This window comes from Daucus carota, chromosome 3 (genome assembly GCF_001625215.2).
Source record: "Daucus carota subsp. sativus chromosome 3, DH1 v3.0, whole genome shotgun sequence".
Taxonomy (NCBI): Eukaryota; Viridiplantae; Streptophyta; class Magnoliopsida; order Apiales; family Apiaceae; genus Daucus; species Daucus carota.
The window spans coordinates 6,932,145-6,953,844 of NC_030383.2; the positions used below are offsets into that span (position 1 = coordinate 6,932,145).

General features: G+C 35.2%; 2 protein-coding genes and 1 long non-coding RNA gene across 5 annotated transcripts; 1 reads left to right on the plus strand and 2 right to left on the minus strand.

Annotated features, from left to right (window-relative positions):
• Positions 1 to 726: 726 nt before the first annotated feature.
• On the plus strand, positions 727 to 7,261 carry LOC108214135 (proline--tRNA ligase, chloroplastic/mitochondrial). Its single transcript, XM_017385940.2, has 11 exons — positions 727 to 1,156; positions 1,287 to 1,343; positions 1,807 to 1,917; positions 2,446 to 2,532; positions 2,600 to 2,713; positions 2,808 to 3,014; positions 3,490 to 3,627; positions 4,138 to 4,299; positions 5,356 to 5,555; positions 6,475 to 6,558; positions 6,734 to 7,261. Exons 1-11 carry the CDS (start codon positions 821 to 823, stop codon positions 6,873 to 6,875), a joined length of 1,638 nt encoding a protein of 545 aa, XP_017241429.1. The 5' UTR covers positions 727 to 820; the 3' UTR covers positions 6,876 to 7,261.
• Positions 7,262 to 7,325: 64 nt separating this feature from the next.
• On the minus strand, positions 7,326 to 9,986 carry LOC108214136 (alcohol dehydrogenase 1). Its single transcript, XM_017385941.2, has 9 exons — positions 9,820 to 9,986; positions 9,540 to 9,676; positions 8,704 to 9,076; positions 8,534 to 8,616; positions 8,363 to 8,438; positions 8,204 to 8,265; positions 8,019 to 8,114; positions 7,744 to 7,905; positions 7,326 to 7,648 (listed from the first exon to the last, which is right to left on the minus strand). Exons 1-9 carry the CDS (start codon positions 9,854 to 9,856, stop codon positions 7,535 to 7,537), a joined length of 1,140 nt encoding a protein of 379 aa, XP_017241430.1. The 5' UTR covers positions 9,857 to 9,986; the 3' UTR covers positions 7,326 to 7,534.
• Positions 9,987 to 10,702: 716 nt separating this feature from the next.
• On the minus strand, positions 10,703 to 16,185 carry LOC108214137 (uncharacterized). Of its 3 annotated transcripts, XR_001805519.2 has the most exons (9): positions 16,126 to 16,185; positions 15,710 to 16,036; positions 14,708 to 15,302; positions 13,343 to 13,457; positions 12,521 to 13,235; positions 11,576 to 11,898; positions 11,412 to 11,485; positions 11,125 to 11,238; positions 10,703 to 11,020 (listed from the first exon to the last, which is right to left on the minus strand). It is a non-coding gene; the product is annotated as an uncharacterized LOC108214137 (long non-coding RNA). The 3 variants fall into 3 exon arrangements; XR_001805522.2 differs by lacking the exon at positions 16,126 to 16,185 and having other exon boundaries at positions 12,521 to 13,247; positions 15,710 to 16,117; XR_001805518.2 differs by lacking the exon at positions 16,126 to 16,185 and having other exon boundaries at positions 10,705 to 11,020; positions 15,710 to 16,115.
• Between the last annotated feature and the right edge of the window lie 5,515 nt (positions 16,186 to 21,700).

Consider the following 21,700-nt stretch of genomic DNA (forward strand, 5'->3'; position numbering starts at 1 on the left):
ATCCAAATCCAATCCCAACATTAGGAGCAGCTCGAGCAACCTCTTTTACTAAGAGAAATCACTCGGGTCAATTGGAAAACCCCAAAAAGAAGCACCAATACATTGAGTAGGAAGGACTTACTTGACCCAAGGAGAAGGCCTTTGAGAGCCTATACCCATAGCGAGTCTCTTCCTATCAATGTCCGATTTTGAGAGAAAAGGCATTCGATGATTTTAAGAACCACTGGTAGTCTCTTAGAGCACACATTCTTTGTCCCTTGTCAAATTTCGGTTTAAAAACTCATTTAACAATTTTATGGAGATGATCTTAATCTAACATGTATACATCTCGAAAGAAAAACAAATTACAAGTATTTTAAATTTGATGTTTTCTTATTGTTTCAAAGATTGCTATAAACTAGATAAAATTGAAATGTTTGATTTTCTTAAAATTTATAATTCAAATATTAATTTTTTGTAAATTATTAAGTTACCGGCTACTAATTAAAAACAAACTTTTCTATAGTAGTAAAATATATTCCCACCTTCTCAGATAAATTTTTTATTTATGAATGTGAGCTGACAGCTACTGTCCATTTCTTTCCCATGCCGAACATTATGAAAAAAATAAATATTTTATTTTATGAATTAATGAGCCTTGTCTATTCAAACTAATGATCTCTATTCTAATTCTAATACTCATGAACAGTTTAAAATAATTAACGAAATTAAAAATATTTTGATCATTTTCGGTATTATCTGTGCAAAATATATACACTATACAGTGCCTCAACGTAAACCTCACCTCATCTAATACTTCCACAGACTTCACCTTAATGAAATGGGGGTTATCATCAGACTCTCCTCCCTCAGTCTCACCACCATCTTCACCACCACCACCGCTGCCTCCACTTCCGCTAGCTTCCGTACTCCGTCGCCGTTATTCACTCGCCTCCCACTCCGGCGACTCTCCGCCGCCAAATTATCCACCGCCGTGGCGACGGAGGAGATCGAAGAGCGTCGCGAGAAGAAGGCGGGAGTGATAGCGCCAAGGTCACAGGATTTCAATGGCTGGTACCTCGATGTTATCGCCAATGCGGAGCTCGCTGATTACGGCCCCGTTCGTGGTACTATGGTTATTCGGCCTTATGGTTACGCCATTTGGGAAGCTATTCAGGTCTTTTATTTACTCGAATAGTTTTAGCACGACAACACGTGAGAATAATTGTTTTGCATTTTCAACTGCTCGTCTGAATGCGCGAGTCTATGTATTAGTTTGGAATTAATTAGTTTGTATGAATTTGCAGGATTACTTGAATGTTAAATTCAAGGAGACTGGACATAGTAACATGTACTTTCCACAGGTATGCGAATTTCTACTCTCAGCACTGACAGTATATATGTCATCGTCTTATGCAATGTGGATTGAGTGTTTTGTCGTAATTGTTGCTGAACTTTAGTGCCCCTAAGAAGAATTGAAATTAAGCAAATTGAATAAGATAGAAAATCTTAATTGAAGGAAGTAGTTAGAGCTGCTGTTTCTGAAGTGATCACATTTCGAGTTTTATTTTACTATTTAAAATGCTTTGAAGTAATTATGTGAAGTAATTATGTGATGCTTTAGGACTTTGGATCATACATTTCTGATTAATTATCATTTAATGATTATATGTGCTCTTAATATGTTGTGTTATACAGTTTTCTGAACGATACTCGATAATATCAGCATTTAGCATTGAATGGTACCTTAATTTTCTGAACAATATGACTTAGTTGATGAATTTTGTACCTAAAATTTTCTGACAAATAGTCATTTGGTGGTTTCAGTTAATACCATACTCATTCATTGAGAAGGAGGCTAGTCATGTTGAGGGTTTTAGTCCTGAATTAGCCGTTGTGACTATTGGAGGAGGAAAGGAACTTGAAGAAAAACTCGTGGTATGCTTATAACTGACCAACCTTGTTTGGTTTTATTGAAGCATGCTCCCCTGTCAAAAAATAGATTCTCATCTCATGCCTCAGCATTCAAGATTAAGACACTTGTTACAATTGTACTTTTTGAGGAATTTTGAATTTTTTTAGAGGATTCTGGTAGTGTACCTGAATAACAGACGCGAAACTTTTGTATTAGAATTGTTGAGAAATAGGGCCAGAAAAGGAAATTGCCTACTCCCCGGAAACAATTCTGACAAGAATAATATTATTCATTTAGGTCATACGTTCAAGATATAATCCAGGACATGTAGCATGATGAGGGTAGTTTTTGGGACATACTAGCAGCTTGTTCCATTTTTTTAAACAATTTGCTTTGGCATTTTTTTCTCATCTTTAGTTTGCATTTTATTAATTATCTCCTTAAGCTATAAATTTATTCCTTTTAGGTGAACTCGACAGCAACTGCTTCTGTCATTAAATTCGGTGATCTAAATTTTTGGCTTTGATTGTTGTGCTTCTTGAGGTTGTCAGGTTCGGCCTACTAGCGAAACAATAGTAAACCACATGTTTACTCAGTGGATTCAAAGCTATCGTGATCTTCCTCTTATGATAAATCAGGTGCAGTTTAGTATCTTTTTATTTTTCTGCTTACTACCCTTCTCATTCTAACATTTACTATGTTTAGTGGGTTAATGTCACAAGATGGGAGATGCGTACTAAACCATTCGTGAGGACTCTCGAATTTCTATGGCAGGAGGGACATACTGCTCATGCCAGTCCAGAGGAGGCAGAAAAAGAGGTCGGTGGCACGCTCATTTGAGTTCTAAAATGCCAAGTTCTATTTATCTTGTTTGATATCTTTACACTTAAGCGTTGAGGTTTCCGAACTGCAGGCACTACAGATGATTGATATTTATACAAAGTTTGCTTATGAGCAAGCTGCAATACCTGTAATTGTAGGTCGCAAATCCAAAGTTGAAACATTTGCTGGTGCTGCTAAGACTTATACAATTGAAGCTATGATGGGTGATCGTAAGGCTCTGCAAGCTGGAACAAGCCACAATCTTGGACAGAACTTCTCGCGTGCTTTCGGAACACAGGCAAGTGACCAACTGTTTCACTGTGGAGGCATATCTAAATTGAGGTGCATTATACATGGTGCTATTTGTCTGTCTTTTGGGTCTTATGCAGAACATTGAGCCGAATGATTGATGAGTAGCAAAAAGCATCTTGAGACTCATAGGATTGTAAGATAACATATTATTATGAAGTATTTAAGCCCCACTGAACCTTATTGGCATTCAGTTCTTAGCCAGGGCATAGAATTTTTTCAAAAGACATTGGTTTACTTGTCAGGAGCTTTTGATCAGTGGATATATTGGACATATTATCATGCATCTGTTCCCAAATTGTTTGTTTTGATGGTAGCACATCAGTTATTGATTCTATTTCATCACTCTTTTTTGGCTTGAGATCTATCTTACATGTCAATCTATGTGCTTTCTTTAATGTAATTACTAATTATTTTGAGGCACTTAAATAAGTTGTTTAGGCCTGGTTTGTTTGTATGGACAGTTTGCTGATGAAAATGGACAAAGGGAACATGTATGGCAAACATCATGGGCCATAAGCACCCGATTTGTCGGTGGAATTATTATGACACATGGAGATGATGCTGGTTTAATGTTACCCCCTAAGCTAGCACCTATTCAGGTATGTAAGGCAAAAGTTTCAGCCAAACTACTTCTTGAAGTTGTAAAATTGTCGATGTCGAATCTTTCATTATAGTTTGTCTGCAAATTACTTTGAGTTATAATTCCAATATTCTTTGTCTTCATTTTTCCTTATTGGGATGATAATTTCCGACATTGGTACTTTACAACCTCTATATTGAATTTACAACAGTTCTTGACTCAACTTACCATCTAAATTGACTAGTCACTTGCTTCATGTTGTCTTCTACTATATTTGTCCAAAAAAAAAAAGTTATTTAAGTGGATGGATCCGGTGACTAAAGCCATACAGAAGAACTTCAAGGTGTCTGATTCCGATCTCCATACTTGTTTACAGTGGATTCCTGTATATGAATAATTTTGAAGCTGATATTTTTTATATAACTGTTTAGTCAATTATTTTTGGCCTGTGTGTTGTCCAATTAACTTCTCTTCCTCTCTTGCATGCCTTACCAGTGCTAGCAATAAATTTATTCTGGCGTCTTTCTAGGTAATTATCATCCCAATATGGAAAAAAACTGATGAGAAGACTGGAGTTCTTGCTGCTGCATTATCTGTCAAAGAATCTCTACACACTGCAGGTATTAGAGTTAAGATCGACGACTCAGATCAAAAAACACCAGGATGGAAATTCAACTTTTGGGAAATGAAGGTCTGCTACTAATCTGAGGATCATATACTTTGTTTGTCACTTTAGGCTCACTGTACTTATAGCAGCATTTTATCTGCCAAAATTTACAGTAAATTGAACATCAGAGCCGTGAACCAAAGAGCAGAAATAACACCCATGTGGTCATATGTAACATATGTTTTCATGCACATCTTTGCGGTGAGAAAACACAAGTTTTAGATTCCCCCTAACATCACAACACAAGGATATGTTGTTTCGTAGTTGTTCATATCAGTTTTAATTAGGTCTATCGCGTACACCTTTTTTGTTCCTTTAATCCGTCCGGAGCTATGTCCGAATATTAAATTTAGTTCAATGCATACAAGTCGAAACTCATTTGCAGTCTTACACTGCCCATCACTTGCATAAGGTGGGGGTAAGAATTCTTAGTAAACATTAAGTTAATACTCTTTCTGCCCCAGCGCATTGTTTATGTATGGGATAGAGGGCTCGACACGCATTTTAAGGTTCTTATAAAATACAGTTTCATAAGTTATTTTCTTTTTTTCCTCTCTTCTGAACAAAAATTTGATGTTTAAATTTTTATTCTGAAAAAGAAAATTTTAAAAATAAATTATGAAACTAGATTTTATATACACCTTAAAATGCGTGCCAAGCATTGAAAATAAAGAAATGAGTGAGACGGAGGGAGTATAATTTTTCGCATTGCGTTAGTTACATACTTGGAAAATATTTATTAGATACGAACATATTATACTCACATTTTGGACATTTAGCAATAGTGCAACCTGATTAAGGTGTTCAGTGTTCTTCTTGTCTTATATTTCCGCGTGACAGTCTTACAAAAATAATAGCTAAATGCTGGCACAGTCTTATCAAATGTGACCTGGCACTTATATTATTTGATACATGTTAGAGATTGTAACAGTTGTTAATGCTTTGCATGATCAGAAGTTCTTGAATCACCATTCCGAATTCATTTTTCGTTTTTAACTTTTTTTCTTTGGGGTTCTGTTGCAGACATATGTCATATCTGTGATTAAATTTGTAACAAACCTTTTCTTTTTTTATGGTAAGGGAATCCCTTTGAGAATTGAAATTGGTCCACGTGATGTTTCAAGCGAGAGTGTGGTCATATCTAGAAGAGACGTCCCTGGGAAGCAAGGGAAAGTTTTTGGAGTTTCTATGGAATCTTCTACATTAGTGGCTTACATAAAAGATAAGTTAGACGAGATCCAGTTAGCGCTTCTCTCAACAGCAGTATCCTTCCGAGATAGGTGCATATTCTTACTTCAAGTTATTCTGCGCAGCTAATCATTTATTTTATGACAAATGACCACTAGACGCCAGTTCTTGTGAAAAATTGTCTTTTTTGGAAGGGAGGTGTACCAGTATCTAGTTTGATGTTAACCGTAGCTACCCTAAAAATCTCATGATCCACATACCAGGGAACAGCCAAAAAAAAATTGGCTTACAGTCCTGGTTGGGGCCTGAAATCCATTGGAAATATTACTTATGTCACTTGTGATCTCCCATGCATACAACGGTTTGTTAAAGCATCATGTGGTTTTGGATTGGTTGGTCAGCCTCACACAGCAAGCAATGTTCTGATGTGTTAGATTTTTAGTCCATGTCTGGTCCATGGGAGTAATAGTCCCTGGCCAAGTTATCCCATGTAGCAAGTTTCAGTTAGATTTTAGTTCATATTGTCGGAGTTAGCAATATTTAAGGAGAGGTTGGGTTAATAACTCACAAACGAAATGAAATAGAAAGTGATCGAAAATAGTATGTAGAATTATTTGAAGGGGATTTAGTACAACAAAATGCTGCAAATTTTAGATAATTTAGATTCTAACATTCCATAAAGGTTCTTTGTATATGGAGTTCCATAGCACACCAATATAAATCATTGATTTTGTTTTTTGATTCTATTATAAAATGCATGTAAAATATGATTCTAATGTAAAATATTACGATATATAAAAAATAAAAAATTAAACACTTGAAATGTGAAACAAAAAGTTGATTTTGAAACTGGTTTCGCAGCAGATGATTACTGATGATTATTATTCTTTTTGGAATCATGTTGATAATTTAGTTGTAAATATACTGCCTTTAGGTGTTTTTACCATGCTTTTCTCCCTCCTTACATAATTAGTACTTAATCGGTCTGACACTTTGGATATTGGCCTGCAGTAACATTGTGGACGTGACCTCCTATGATGAGCTTAAAGAAGCTATCTCGCAGGGTAAATGGGCAAGAGGTCCATGGTCGGCTAGGTAAACTAGATGTTTATAGTTTTTATCAAATTTGTAGGATATCTTTTAGTAAAGATTTGCTTAATAATTGGGGAAAAATCTGTCTGGATTGTTTTCACTTGTAATCATGTATTTACATGGTCTTGCATTTTTTATGTCTTTGCTCTGTTGCTCAAAATGCCCCTTTGATTATCAGTGACGAGGACGAGTTGAAGGTGAAAGAAGAAACAGGTGCAACCATTAGGTGTTTTCCTTTTGAACAGCCAAATGAAAAGGGGAACTGTTTGATGAGTGGAAATCCAGCAGATGAAGTTGCTATATTTGCAAAATCTTACTAGTCAACTACTGAACTGGACATGTGAAATAAGTTACTTGTCCAATGCTTCTGCTGCCCCAAATGCAGTGATAGAGGACAAAAGGGCTGAGATCACAAGAGTTACTGCAGATTGAGGACTCCAAAGCTGTCTCTTATCTGATTATGAGTAATTGGTGTCAGTGGGAGCATCAAGGCTATGAAATTTTTTAAATGGATACAAGTTTTTTTTGGTAATTTTCAGTGTTTGTATGTTTTCGAATATAATTTGGGATTAGTTGAAAGAAAATTGTTGATGTAGATAGGGATACATTTTTGAGGATAGAAATTTTTATCCGTTGTATTCAATGTTCCACAAACACTTACTTTTGTGTCTGAATTATAACTAATGATGCCTTTCAAGTTTTAAAATTCTTGTTGGAGTCGCAGATTATATTTTGAATATACTAGGTTACAATTACAATGCGATGAGGAATAATATAAAAAGATAACGTCTTATTACTGTACACGTAAAATAACAGAGACAACTTCAAAAAAATAACAGTTTCACCAACTGACAAAGCCTGTTAAAAAAAACATATCAACACATATTATCATTTTGCATATTCTGGTGGGGAGTACTTGTGAACACTGAACACGGATGCTTCATAACCTGCCATTGTTTTCAAGTGCAAAGTGATTGTATCATTCCATGCGGATGATGCATCGGAGGCCTTCACCTTTCAGCATCAGATCGAAGGCCTTGTTAATCTCAGCAAACGGTACTTCATGAGTGATAAACTTCTCCAATTCAAGTTCCTAAAGACACAGTGATACGTTAGGAATATGCACCAAGACGTTTTGCCAAGGTCAAGGAATAGAGTTCCACAAATTATGTCTGACAGGACGTTTACCTTGTTCATGTACTTCTCGACGACAGATGGAAGGTCCGAACGAGGTTTGTAGTTTCCAAAGAAACTACCCTTGAGAGTCCTTTCACTCAATAGATTCATGGGGCTTGTCTTGAAGACAGCATCTTTATGCGGAACTCCCACTAGCACAGCAACACCCCAGCCCTGGAAAGATGGTTAATTTGAGACTAGAGTTACAACAATTCGCATGAACTTATAGACCACAGAGTCATAACTTAATAGGAGAAATAGTTTCCAGATTCACTGAGAAAACATACATCATGTACACATTCAAATGCTGAAATCATGGCATCAATGTGCCCGGTACACTCGATGCTTCTGTCTACTCCTCCATTGGTCATTTCAGCAATCACCTAGACAAGGAGCAAATAGCAACATTCTGTTAGACAAAGTGAAAATATACCGAGAGGGGTTTTGAAGGTAAAAATATTATAGAACCAACCTCTTGAACTGGTTTTTTGTGGTCTTTTGGGTTCACAAACTCTGTCACACCAAAATTCTTTGCTGTATACAAAAAATTATCAACTAATTAGTCATTTCTTTGCTATTATCCTCCAAATATCATAAATAGTTAGTCTTCACAATGAAGATTCAAGCTTACAATACTCAAATCTGTTTGAATTCAGATCAACACCAATAATTCTTGAAGCCCCAGCAATTCTAGCTCCTTCTGCGGCCTAATTACAAGAATGAAAATACATTACTATTGAATGACCGGACACCATATACAAGGAAAAACGTTAGTAAATGAAGTTGAAATGGAAGAACATACCGCAAGGCCTACAGCTCCTAATCCAAAAACAGCCACTGTGGAGCCTTTCTTAGGCTTCGCAACATTCAGAGTGGAACCCAATCCTATGGAATAGAAAACCATAGATCATTATTTGTGTAATATAAAAAAATGAGACATTCAACAAAAGCAGATCATATTTGCATTCATACCAGTTGAAATTCCACAGCTAAGGACACAAACTTTGTCGAGAGGAGCCAGAGGGTTTATCTTAGCAACACAGCCAACATGCATGACAGTGTACTCGCTGAACGTGGATGTTCCCACAAAATGTAGTATCGGTTTTCCATTAATTGAAAAGCGCGACTTTCCATCACTAAGCATCACTCCCCTATCAGTATTGATCCTGAGGAGATCACACATATTGCTTTCCTCTGATTTGCAATGAGCACATTCTTTACATTCCCCAGTGAAGACAGGGAGAACATGGTCGCCTGGTGCCAGATCAGTCACACCCTCTCCAACACTCTCCACAATTCCTCCTGCTTCGTGTCCAAGAATTCGAGGGAAAACAGGGGTTTGTCCCTGTAATTATTAACATATATAATTCAAGAATTAGTTCTAAAGTAGTCCCGCGAGAAATTATATTACTGATTAAACTTTAATTCAAAAATATAGTGCCTTTTTGGCTAACCGGAAGCGGGGATTCTTTTCATAAGAAGCCGGCTTCTGCTTTTCTTGACCCATTTATGTAAAGAAGTAGAAGAACTTTTGAGAAGCTCCGAGCTAATAAGTTGAAAAAGCTAGTTTTTCTCCCTTATAATTTCTACTTCATTTCTATCTTCTTTCCTATTAACACTCTACTTCTTTTGATTACCAAAATCCTAACTCAAATTATTCAAACAGTTTAAATAACTTATAAGTCACATTATCCAAATACTTTAATAACTTATAAATCATAACCTTACTTATCACTTATAATCAAACTTTTATACTATAAATAACAAGTAACTTCTTTTAAACTTAGCAAAACGGCTCCATAGTATACCTTGGCTTCCCAGAAGTAAATATCGGTGTGGCAGAGAGAAGTAAAGAGGATCTTGATACGAACTTCCTCTTTCTGAGGAGGAGCAACCTCTACTTCCTCAATCACTAGTGGCTTCCCTGCTTCCCATGCAACAGCAGCTGCACATTGCAACAACAAACATTACTCTCAAACTATGTTACACAATGTACTAAATTTCGAATCTCAAAACATATTTTTTTTTGAATAACCGAACCAAGAAAACTACTCCTGCTGCTCCAAATAAGGTCTATATATATTTTACCTTTACAGCGAATGACTTGACCAATGGTGCTTGACATCTTCTCAAGTTGTTGTAAATAAACTCAGATGATTGAACTTCACGTCTTGTGTATCTTGCAGATGATATTGAACTCCAGTTTCCGAAAGATATATATAGCTGAGGAGAATAGAGGTTTTGAAATAAAAAAATAAATCAGCAAACAAAATGAGCCAGAGGTTTTGACTAATTCATAAACCACCAGCTTTTCACAAAACCAGATTACAAGAGCACGTCAAGTTGGCCTGCTTGCACTTTTACTATTTAAATATAATATGAAGGAACTTCGCAGAGTTTTAAAGTCATATTTTTATAATTATTTAATTAAAATATATTTTAATATAAAATGAAAGCTGTTTTTGGACCACAATATCATCCGGGCTTTCATAAACAAAATACAGTATGATTTTAGTAACTAACCATCGGCCCCCAAAACCATGTACAGTTATTAGCAGTATCTGAAATTTTAATGATTAATTCGTAACCTTTTCTGTTCCAAACCAGGAAACTACTTGAACAATACTGTATTGAAAAACATACAGCTTGGTTCACAGTTTTCAGTTTTCACTTCTTATTATTCTTGTTTTCTATTTAATGTCAATGCATTAACATCCTTGGAATTTAAAAAGTTTATTGAACAATAAAGAAATAAAAAGTTTCCATATTAAAATTATTAGTAGATAGTACGAGATACATAAAATAGGCAGCTACCCCAGACGACTGTTATAAAAATCAAAAAGTTTAAATAATTATATAAAATTAAATTATGTTACTCAAATAATAATAATATGAATATAGACATGATATATTTCATATATACTTAAAAATATTGATATTTAAGAAAAAATAGTATATCATCAACTAATGTATTAGGTGAAATATTCGCGACCCTGAGAGCCAGTAAAATTGCACCAAAACCTGCAAACGTTTTCGAATGCAATTTTCGATTATAACATTCCATGAAGATGAAATGCTGATACATTAGTAAACAGTAATACATGTGCCAAGACGTTTTGCCTAGTCAAAGATAAAAATTCTGTAAATTGCTAGGAAGGTCTGAACGAGGTTTGTAGTTCCAAAGAAACTACCATTGAGAGTCCTTTCACTCGATAGATTCATGGGGCTTGTCTTGAAGACAGCATCTTTAGTTATGTGGAACTCCCACTAGCACAGCAACACCCCAGCCCTGGAAACGTGGTTAATTCGAGATGAGAGTTATGAAAATTTCCAAGAACTTATGGACCACAGAGTGGTATTGGTATAGTTTGGAGATTCACTAAAGAAACATACATCATGTACACTTCCAAATGCTAAAATCACAGCAGCATCTATGTGTCCGGGACACACAATGCTTCTGTCTACTCCGCCATCGGTCATTTCAGCAATCACCTGCACAAGGAGAAACTACAAACATTTGTTAGACAAGGTAAAACTATACACAGGGGTTTTGTCAGCAAAAATATTATATAAGGTTCCACGGCCTGATTACAAAATGACAATATGTTACTATATTAATTAGCAGGCACCATAAACAATGAAGAACTATGGGACAGGAAGATGAAAGGGAAAGAACTTACAGTACAGCTCCTAACCCCAAAACAGCCACTGTTAAGCCTTTCTTAGGCTTTGCAACATTCAGTGGAAACCAATCCTATGAAATCCAAAACCAGTAGCCAATATTTGTGTAATATATACTGGAACTTGGACATACAACAAAAGTAGATCATATTTACATTCATACCACTGGAAATTCAACACCTAGGGACAGAAATTTTGTCAAGATCAGCAAGAATCTTAGCAACACAGCCCACATGCACGAGAGTATACTCGCTAAACATATATGTTCCAAAAGAATGTAGTATTGGTTTTCCATTTACTGAAAATCGCGACTTTCCATCACTAAGCATCACTCTTCTCTCAGTATTGATCCTGAGGAGATCACACATATTGCTTTCCTCTGACATCATCCCCTGGTGCCAGATCAGCCACGCCCTCTCCAAAACTAGTCTCCACAATTCCTCCTGCTTTGGGTCCAAGAATATGAGGAAGACGGGGGGGTTTTCCCTGAAATAATCATATATATAAAACAAATATTAGTTTCTTCACGTTTATAGAAGGACTGTGCTCTATTACATATACTGATTTGATATGCACAATCTTTTTTCTACCTGATAATTGATATGCATCTCAGGTTGCTTGCTCTCATTATATTACCCCATTTAATTACATAAACATATATAAGTTCCACATGACATTGTAAAATTCCAAAAATTATATACTTATTACACATATAGAATTCTCCAACGATTATGTACTTGTTACAAACTAACACCGGTGTTCGGCCAAATTAATTGTCAAGTGAATATAGCAAGTATCTAAAACAGGGATAGTAATTATATCTTTTAAGACTGATAAACTGAGTTATTATTTTATACTTAATCAAAGTACTAAAAATGGATGAAGATAAATATATATTACAAGTTATATATTAATTTTCAAGCCGACAATTTTACCTCACTTCCATTATTGTACATAGGTATCTAGATTAATTAGAACTCCCGGGTATTTTCTAAGACTGATAAATTGAGTAAGAGTATTATTTTGTACTTAAATCAAGGCACTAAAATGGATGAAGATAGAAAAAAGATTACAAATTATATATTATTTTTCAATTCAAATTTTTTACCTCACTTGCATTGTACACAGGTATCTAAATTAGAACTCCCCGATGTCTTCAATCCTCCTCCATTCTTTCTCATGCCATCCAGCTTGTATCGTGTGTACCTTTTCCCCCCAAAGATTTGACATATAGAATCATGGCTGTCATGTAAAGACGTTCAATAGAAAGCATGAAGGACATAAGCACAGATACAACAAGCACAATTAGTGACACTTGCAATTGCTTCCAAGCATCAATCACACTCACTGCTATCTGAGGCTCTTCAAAGATTGAATTTCTCATAGTTTCGGATATGTGTTGTAGGGGAAACTGAATTTATCTGATGCACTTCATAGTTACCCTAGCCCCCCTAAGCTATAAAAAGACTCCACTTTCCTAGTACATTAGTTTTTTTTCCCCACAACACTTTCTTTTATCTTTGCACTCCAGTCCTCCCCCCACCCCCGCAACACATATCCGAAACTATGAGAAATTCAATCTTACAAGAGCCTCTGATAGCAGTGAGCCTTAGTGATGCTTGGAAGCAACTGCAAGTGTCACTAATTGCCTCAGTCTAATACTGTGCTTCAGCTTCACGTGCATGTTTAGCACCAGAAAACCCAGATGACATGGTGAGGAAAGCCCCAGATTGCAAGAGTAGATGTGATCACTGCCGTTAAACATGTTGCACACGGCTAGTGTTACATAATTATTTCCCATGATTGACTCCACCTTGTATAACCTGGTCAAACCACTGTATAAGTTACCAAAAAAAACAGTTCAAATGTTTCTCATGGTCAACCTCAATATTCATGAAAAATTAGTGTAGTAGAGCTAACCAAATAATACCTCTGATACGAAAAATGGTGCTCCAGATTGGTTCTTTCTCTTACTTCCAAGCTTTCAAGTGAAGATCCATCCGTCGCCTTGGTTAGCTTCTAAAAGTCCAATAATTGCTTTAGAGCTGTGGAGGGGCATGACATTTTTAAACAATATTATGAGGACAAGTAAGAATCTGGTATCAATTTATTCGTAAATCAAATCTTTATAAAATAATTTCTATATAGGAGACAAATTAATAGGATCTACGAAAAGGGTCTTTCTAACCCCCAAAGTAAACAAAAAACACATAAAAATCCCGCATCCTAAAGCTTATGAGCTAGTCCTGATGAGTTTTATAATGCTTTTTCGAGGCTGCTACAAAGAGAAGCTAGAGAAAAGGCCAGACTTGAACGATCATGAATCTCTAATCTCTGTTTGCAACCAACACGCTGACAAGTAACAAAGTATTGTCAAAGTTGCAAGCTTAATTAGTGAGCACAACCTGAAGTAGTGGTTCTACATTTCAATGGTGAATCAGATGCATAACTTTAAATGTAAAACATCGTATCAGTTATCACATTTTGCCCGATATTGGTATAATTTTTTGCTGTAAGGTATACAGAAAGGAAGAAAGAACGAGGAACTTTAACTTCTGTAATATGTATTGTTGCTTTTACATCAAATATATCTTGACACGTAATATAAGGTATTGGGTTCTGATAGAACATATTCCCTTTATACAACTAGTTACAACCTGCAGGAATCAAGCCACCTAATAAAAGGCCTAAGTATGTGTATTGCAACACTATATCATAATAACTAACTTTAGTATGTAAAATTTAAAATTAGAAAAAATATTAAAACATACTATCAACTCTGAAAACCATATTGTTGTTATATCTGAATCTTTATTAGTGCTCACTTGCTTCTTGTAAGGTGTGTTTAAAAAAATAAATATAGATTTTATTGCAATTGATAGCGAGTAATCAATAATAGAAGGATACAAATATAAAATATAGGAAATCATGGTCTATATAAGTGTACTGACATAATATAATAGAAGGATCAAATATAAAATATAGAAAATCATGGTCTATATTCTATATATGAATTATGAAGTGTAATGACATATACCATTTTGTACTTTGAATATCTGCTATTATCGTCTTGGAATTAATTCATATTATGAAAAATTTAATATTTAGATGATTGTCCATAATATTGATTATTTATGACCGTATGCTACTTCATATCTTGTATTTTATTCTGTATAATTAGTTTAAGCAACCAACTAAATTTCCTTATTATAAGCATCAAAAAGAGTAAGAATACTTCACTGTAGTAATAAACACACACCCACACTAAGATTGAGATAATACATCAAGGCAATACCTTAGATCATCGATTTCAGTAACTTCCGTTTTGCATGTCCGCAGAGCGTCCTTGCCAACAAAGACTTCAATTCAAGTAGTTCAATCCTCTTTTGCAATACTTCCAATTGAAGTCCATTTGTCCTGCGTAACTGCAAAAACACAGAATCCGTCCAATGCACTTCATAGCTATCCCTTTCCGGCCTCATCTATAAAAAGACTCACCTTTCTTAGTCCTTTGTAAGCCCTGCAGTCTACACATCAGTTTTATTTTTCCCAAAACATATTCTTTATTATCTCTGCACTTCAGTTCACCCCACAACAGATCTCCGAAACTATGAGAAATTCAATCTTTCAAGAGCCTCAGATAGCAGAGAGCCTTAGTTATGCTAGGAAGCCACTGTGAATATCACTAAATATACGCCAGTATTCGACTTTGCCCTCTTTGCATATATGGGTGCTTATGTCTATCATGCTTGTTATTGAACGCCTATACATGACAGCCGTGATTCTATATGTTAAAGCTTTGGGGGAAAAGGCACACACAATACAAGCCGGACGCCATGAGAGAAAAATGAAGCATGATAGAGAATATCCAGGAGTTTTGATCCAGATACCTATGAAAAACAAAAAGTCAGGTAAAACTATAACTTAACATGTAGGGTTTCTGGAACTATAATTATGCACATGCATATATCCTGACATTGCATTCATACAAGGAATATATATTTTTTGTAACCAATTAATTTTTTAGGGTTTCTGTAACTGTCAATAAATGATGTACAGTCCATCAGAATGATCATCAGTATATTTCTGATCAAGGAGAGCAATCAGCAGACTTTGCATAAAAACACAATTAATTCACTAACAACTATGCATAAGCAATTTAAGTACATCTTGCACAAGTTTTTCAACTAGATGCACCACCGTGCTATAATTTAGGGAAAAAGCTATCCAAAAGATCAAAAATCAGAATAACAATTCTATATCTGACATAATTGACAGAAAAATTCTGATTTTATACCTCAAATGAAAAGCAGATCCGATCCTTGCATTTTCTTGTTTTCTGGATCCCTCACACTAAGGCGGCGGCGATTATTGAACTTTTAGAAGCCGAATGGATTGCTTGGAAATAAGAGAAAGAACCGAACAGCATCATAACAAATGTTGTGCATCTGTGTTTTCAAAGGGAGTGCAAGAAACCAGACTCTTCACTGCATCAATAGTTTTACAACTTGCGCACCAGATCATCGCACTAATCTCACGCCTTTGCCTCTCGCTCGTTCTGTGCGCCGCCGCCGGAGAAGCGAGAATTTCCCCGGCGGCGGCCCGGGATAATATGAATTTTGCTCTGCAGACCGCGGTGCCGATTAAATCGCTGGTGGTACAATTTATAAAGTATGTGTTAGAATTATAGATAAGTATTGCTCGAAAACCTACCTCGTCGTCACAGTGAATTGAGGTCCATTGCTGTTTGACACGTAGTTTAGGAAGCTTATTATTTTGACACGTACTTCTACATACATATTTATAATTTATCTGTTCATATAGCATTTTGGTCACTCTCACTAACAACAATTTTATAATTGGGTCATCGCACTCAAAATTTTTTTGAATCACATCACTGTATTTTCTGAGTTCGCTTGAATAAATACACCACGCTATATACAATCAGCTGAAGTAGCTTTTTGGTCACCGAACTTAATAAAAACTTACAATTAGATCACTTAACTAAGTAAATTTTCATTTAAATCATTGACTTTTACATACCTTATAAATTGAAAAGAAACCGGAATTCAATTTTTTTATAATTAGTTCTAAAATATAAAAGTCTCAGGCTGGGAATAATATTTATTCTAAAACAAATTTATCATTTCTCTTATATTGTTTATACATGTAAATATATTTATCATGTGTATAATTATTTATCATTATTGAATTTTTTTAGTAAAAGTTGTATTTTTATTTGTACTAAAATGATTTCTTATGTATAATTACTTTTTTTTGTTTTATCATGCTTGTTGTCTCATCTGTACTAAAAAAAAATTGTGACAACTCGGGAAATTCTATTATTATTTATTATTTTATTTTTGATTTTCTAGAAGTGCAGGAATAAAATTTTACATTTTATTCCAAATTGATGATTTTCAAAAACAATTTTGTGAGTGGATGCAACTATGTGATTTAACTGTGTTACGTGTTAAATGTTCATTTTTTTTGTTTATTTTCTGTCAAAGCAGGTAATTTAGAATTTTGATTTATTTTATTATTTTGATAAATTAAAATTGTCTTTTGATTTCAATATCAAAAACTTTGTTTTATTTGAGCAGAAAAGATTTAACCAGATTTAAATTGTCAAAATATTCAAATTTTGGTAATCTTATATTTCTGTCCGATTTAAAATATTTGAAAGGTTGCAAACAATTATTTTAATTAATTGTGTTTTAAATGATTTTGAGCATTATTTGTGGAAATAGAGAAAAGCTTTTAAAATATCATTTTCACGAATATTGTGTATTTGGGATATTAAATATTTTTAGAAAATTTTATTTTAAAATTTGGGAACAAATTTTGGACCCTTACATTTTATTGGTTGTTTGAATAGCTTTTGTTTGAGAAAGTGGGGTGTGCCTAGTTTTAATTATAAATAGATTTTCTAAGGAATAAAATTAGAAAACCAACTGATAATACAGTCGAGGCGGTGGAGACATTTGGGGAAAGGCAGAGCAGCAGCTAGGGTTTAAAGTTTTCAGATTTTCTTATCCAATCAACTAGAATTCATCAATCAAAGATGAGAAAGGTGAGAGTTGTGCGTGTCTCGCGTGTTTATATACATATATATTTGTGTGATTGATTGTTGTTGGCCGAGAATCGGAGGTTTGGTGGTTGTTCTATATAACGCTGTTGGTGTCGAAGGGCGGCGGAGTGCCGCGATGATGAGGTTTGGTTACAAGAAAGAACAGAGACAGAGGGGCAGGCTATGGGCTGGTGACTGATGTTGTGGGTTGTGGCGATTGGGAATCCGACGGAGAGGTGCCGCGGAGGAGATGCCTCCGATGGTGAAAGAGACGGTGGCGGTGTTGGGATGTGAAGCAGAACAGGTGATGCTGATGGGGGCTTGATGATGGGGTTGAGTGCTGGTGACTGATTTGTGTGAGGTGTCGAGGAAAAGAGCAAGAACAGGGGAGGTGGAGACCAGTAGAGGAGACTGCTGGTATGGAGGCGGAGCTGCTGGGTCGGGGCAGCGACACCGAGGTTGGGGAAAGTCGAGAGAAAGGACCGATAACTTAATCTAGCTACTGGTTTGTATGTGCAGTAGGTGCTCTTGTCAGTTGGTGTATGTGTATATGTACACAATCGTGTTCTGGTTACGCATCAGGGTTGAAGGTAACTAATTGTGTTGATTGGCTGAGATTTGGAAGTTTGCGGGTCGGTGTGGCTGGATTGATTGGTTACAGCAAGGAGTATGAATGGAGGTTGGGATTCGTTGGGTGACTGAGTGTTGGTGTAACCTCTGCAGAGGTGGAAGTAGTAGGGAGGTTAGAGAAAAGGGAGGAGGAAGTCAAAGGTGGGGGTTGTAGTAGGTGGTGAAGGAGTGTGGTTGTGAGGCTGTGCAACCCATGTGTGAAGAGACAGGGTGAGTAAAGAGGAGGCAGATTAGTATGGTTTCGTGGGGTCGTGATGATGGTGAGTCTGTGCGGGATTGATTTAGTGTGTTTTCCTGCTGAGCAGTGGTCCGAGACGAAGTTTCTGGGCTCTTACCGGAGATGATAGGAGATGTGGAGTATGTGTTATAAACAAAGGTTGTAAAGGGTGAATGACTGCTGAGTGGTGTCGACTTGTGGGGACTGCTTAATCGATATGTGATATCAATAGGAGTTCTGGGATGATTAATCAAAGGGCGGTGGTTGAGTATTGTTCAAGTAGCAAGGTTTGGGGTTGAAGCTAAAGCCGACGTAGATGACAGACCGGCTAACCGGCTAACTTTCAAGAATAAAATATTGATGATGTTATTAATATAATTATTATTATTGTTTTTATTAACAATAATGATAATGATTTTAATAATAATCTTTTAATATTTTATGAGGTTGATTATGGGTAATTGTCGATTAATTACAGTGAAATTGTGTTTTATCTATAGTGTTGATTTAAATTCCGGGTTGTACTTTACTGAAAATCTCGCGACAGTTAGTATGATTTTTAATTAAAATTCTAGAAGTTGTTATCTACTTCTGAGAATCCATTTTATTTTGGATTAAAATTTAATATTATATTGTCGCTATTATTATTGTTTAAATTCCGGAAATGATTGTTGATTATAAAATATTATTGAGTTTGACTTGTTAATTGTCGGATATGATTATATTTTGGGTCGAATGTTTATATATGGTCCGATATTTTGACAGACTATCCTTTTGACGTATATTTATACTATTTGGACATAAGTTGTTGTGTTATTGATTTGGGAGTTTCTCAACTTCTAGAGGATGTGTTATCCAAGCTTTATTAGTTTATTTTGACTAAAGTCTAAATCTGTTTGAGATGTGATTGAATTACAAATGGAATTGTAATTCAGATTGGCTTGAATTTTATTTTTTTTAATTAGATTGTAGTCAGGGATATATTGTCATTGTGATAAGTGTTTGTATATAATGAGATATAAGATTATATACATGATTACTATAATATTTATATTTTATATAAATATTAAAGCATGTAAATTAATTGGTACGTGCTGATGTGATTATGTGTTTAATTGTGTGACACTATGTGTATATATATTATTTGTATATAATATATATTTATATGGCGAAGGGTAGTAATATAAATTCGATTGTGCAAGTTAGACGATGCTCTGGATTAGTCTTCATCAACTGAAGTATTGGTTGCTATCACATATAGTTTATCGAGAAGCGAGCATCAACGACTTTCGGAAGCAAGCAGATATTGTTGCAAGACAAGTCAGAAATATTTTGATAAGGCGACATTGTGCCGTAAGATAGTCCAATAGAGTATAGTCATTGCGGAACTAGCAGAATTGAGACAAGTGTAGAAACCTCGAGTAGAGTGACTGTGTGTCACCTGTTTTTCTGTCAGAGGCAAGTATCCCTATTCTTATTTTTTTATTTTAAAGAGCAAATATTTCAATTCCCTCTTTTTAGCAAGTTTGTAATTATGACTTGTACTTCCTGCAAGCATGTTTCCATCTTTAAAAGTGCAAATACTTTTACCTTGTCTTGTGATTTAAAATATCGAATATCTTTAGTTCGATACTTTTTACTGTTATATGAACAGTGGCAACTTTATTTGAAAAGTATTCTGATTAAGATTTAATCAGTTTTCTGGAAATTATTGTCTGAGTTCCTTTACAGTTCGAAAATTATTGTTGACTCTATAGCAGTCATATTTCGACATTACAATATATGCCTGGTCTTCTGTCCCAGACATAAACCCTGGATTTTAAATAACTAAATAGCTTTGTTTTTCCTTTGATCCGTAATACGGTGAATTTTTATACTCAGACTTTGCTGAAATTGGTTTTGACAGTATTTTGAAATTGAGAACAAAAGAGTTTTCAGAAGGTTTTGAAAGAAATGATTATATGGCATCAGGGGCTATTTAATACTCCAGCCAGATAGACCAGCAAAATATTGTTTTAAAAAGAGATGATTAGTCATCTGCTTCTGGAAGAAATCGGAAGATTTCTTTGTTTTTGCGTAAGAGACCGAGACGGCGGTCCAGCGGAGGGCTATTTGGGTATTATTGAAATATTATAATACTTTTCTGCCAAAGGCCAATGTGTTGCCTTGTATTGGTACCTATTTTGAGGCATGTTTCCACGAAACATGCCCGGTATTATCACATGGGTTGATCAACTGTGATAGTACGCCGTTGTTTAAAACCTGGTCATTATTGTTTAAGCTTGTGATAGCTTATGTTACTGTCAAATATATTTTGTGAATTTTCAAACATATCGATTTATATGTTTGATAAAATTTTGAGTTACAACTGTTATGATTTACTTCAAAAGTTGTTTTATTTCAAGTACTCTTATTTAATTCAAAAGAAATTATATGTTGTGGCTCTTGCCTTTTATATTATCTTGCTGAGCATTTTCGCTCACTCTTGCTATTATTTCTAACCCTTTCAGCTAGGGGGTAAGATGATTGACCAGTGTAAGCTGCGCGTAAGATTGATGCTAGGCGAGATTGCCTGTGAGATGTTTACGAGGCTAGTTATGGTTAGAATTGTTCCATTTCAATTCAGTTGTAAATAGATTTATTTATTTGGTTATCAGTTACTCTTCTTATCGAGGTTTAATTGATAATGTAGTTTAAGTTGTAATAAGATTTGAGATTTTGGTTTCTGATTTCAGTGTTGTAACCTATTAGCGATCCTGTTTTTAGGGGGTCAAAGTGGTTTGATTTAAATCTCTTTTAAAATTTCCAGATTTTTAAATATCTGTTTTACCTTTTTCCGCAAATACAGGTTTTTAAATGATTTTTGTTTTAGTGGCACCAAATCCAGACCCCCGGATTTGAGGGCTGTCACAGTTGGTATCAGAGCTATAGGTTATAAGTTATTGAAATCAGAATATAGGTCGTGATAGGGGTGTGTTTAGTGAAACCTCACATAAAGGTAAGTCAAGACTATTGGTTATAGTCTTTGTTGATGGAACTGAGATTGAGGTTGGAGTAATGATTCTGAGTAATCATTTTGGGTATATCGTAGTTCCCAGTCCTAGAACTAGTGAGTTTGGATCTCAAGAGAGACATGATGGAAAACCTTTAGTTTTTAATCTTTTTGAGCTTAAGGTTGATTTTTGAGTAACCAGTGCCAGCTAGACTTGTGGATTAAGCTGTCTAGTCTAGAGTATTGCTTGTCATCTCTACCACTTATAGAGTATTGGGCAGAAGGTCATTTTTTTATTTCTTATAGAGATATTTAGAATGAGTATGAGAATTGTTGGCTCAGCTAGAGAAGCCAAGTGTAGAATTCTTGATTTAAGAGT

Coding starts and splice junctions, on each gene's coding strand:
- LOC108214135 (XM_017385940.2), top strand. CDS start 821: ATGGGGGTTATCATCAGACTCTCCTCCCTCAGTCTCACCACCATCTTC. Junction 1,344..1,806: donor GTAACATGTACTTTCCACAG/GTATGCGAATTT, acceptor TGGTGGTTTCAG/TTAATACCATACTCATTCAT. Junction 3,628..4,137: donor CTAAGCTAGCACCTATTCAG/GTATGTAAGGCA, acceptor GCGTCTTTCTAG/GTAATTATCATCCCAATATG.
- LOC108214136 (XM_017385941.2), bottom strand. CDS start 9,856: ATGTCAAGCACCATTGGTCAAGTCATTCGCTGTAAAG. Junction 8,617..8,703: donor TAGCTGTGGAATTTCAACTG/GTATGAATGCAA, acceptor TCTATTCCATAG/GATTGGGTTCCACTCTGAAT. Junction 8,266..8,362: donor TTCAAACAGATTTGAGTATT/GTAAGCTTGAAT, acceptor TTTTGTATACAG/CAAAGAATTTTGGTGTGACA.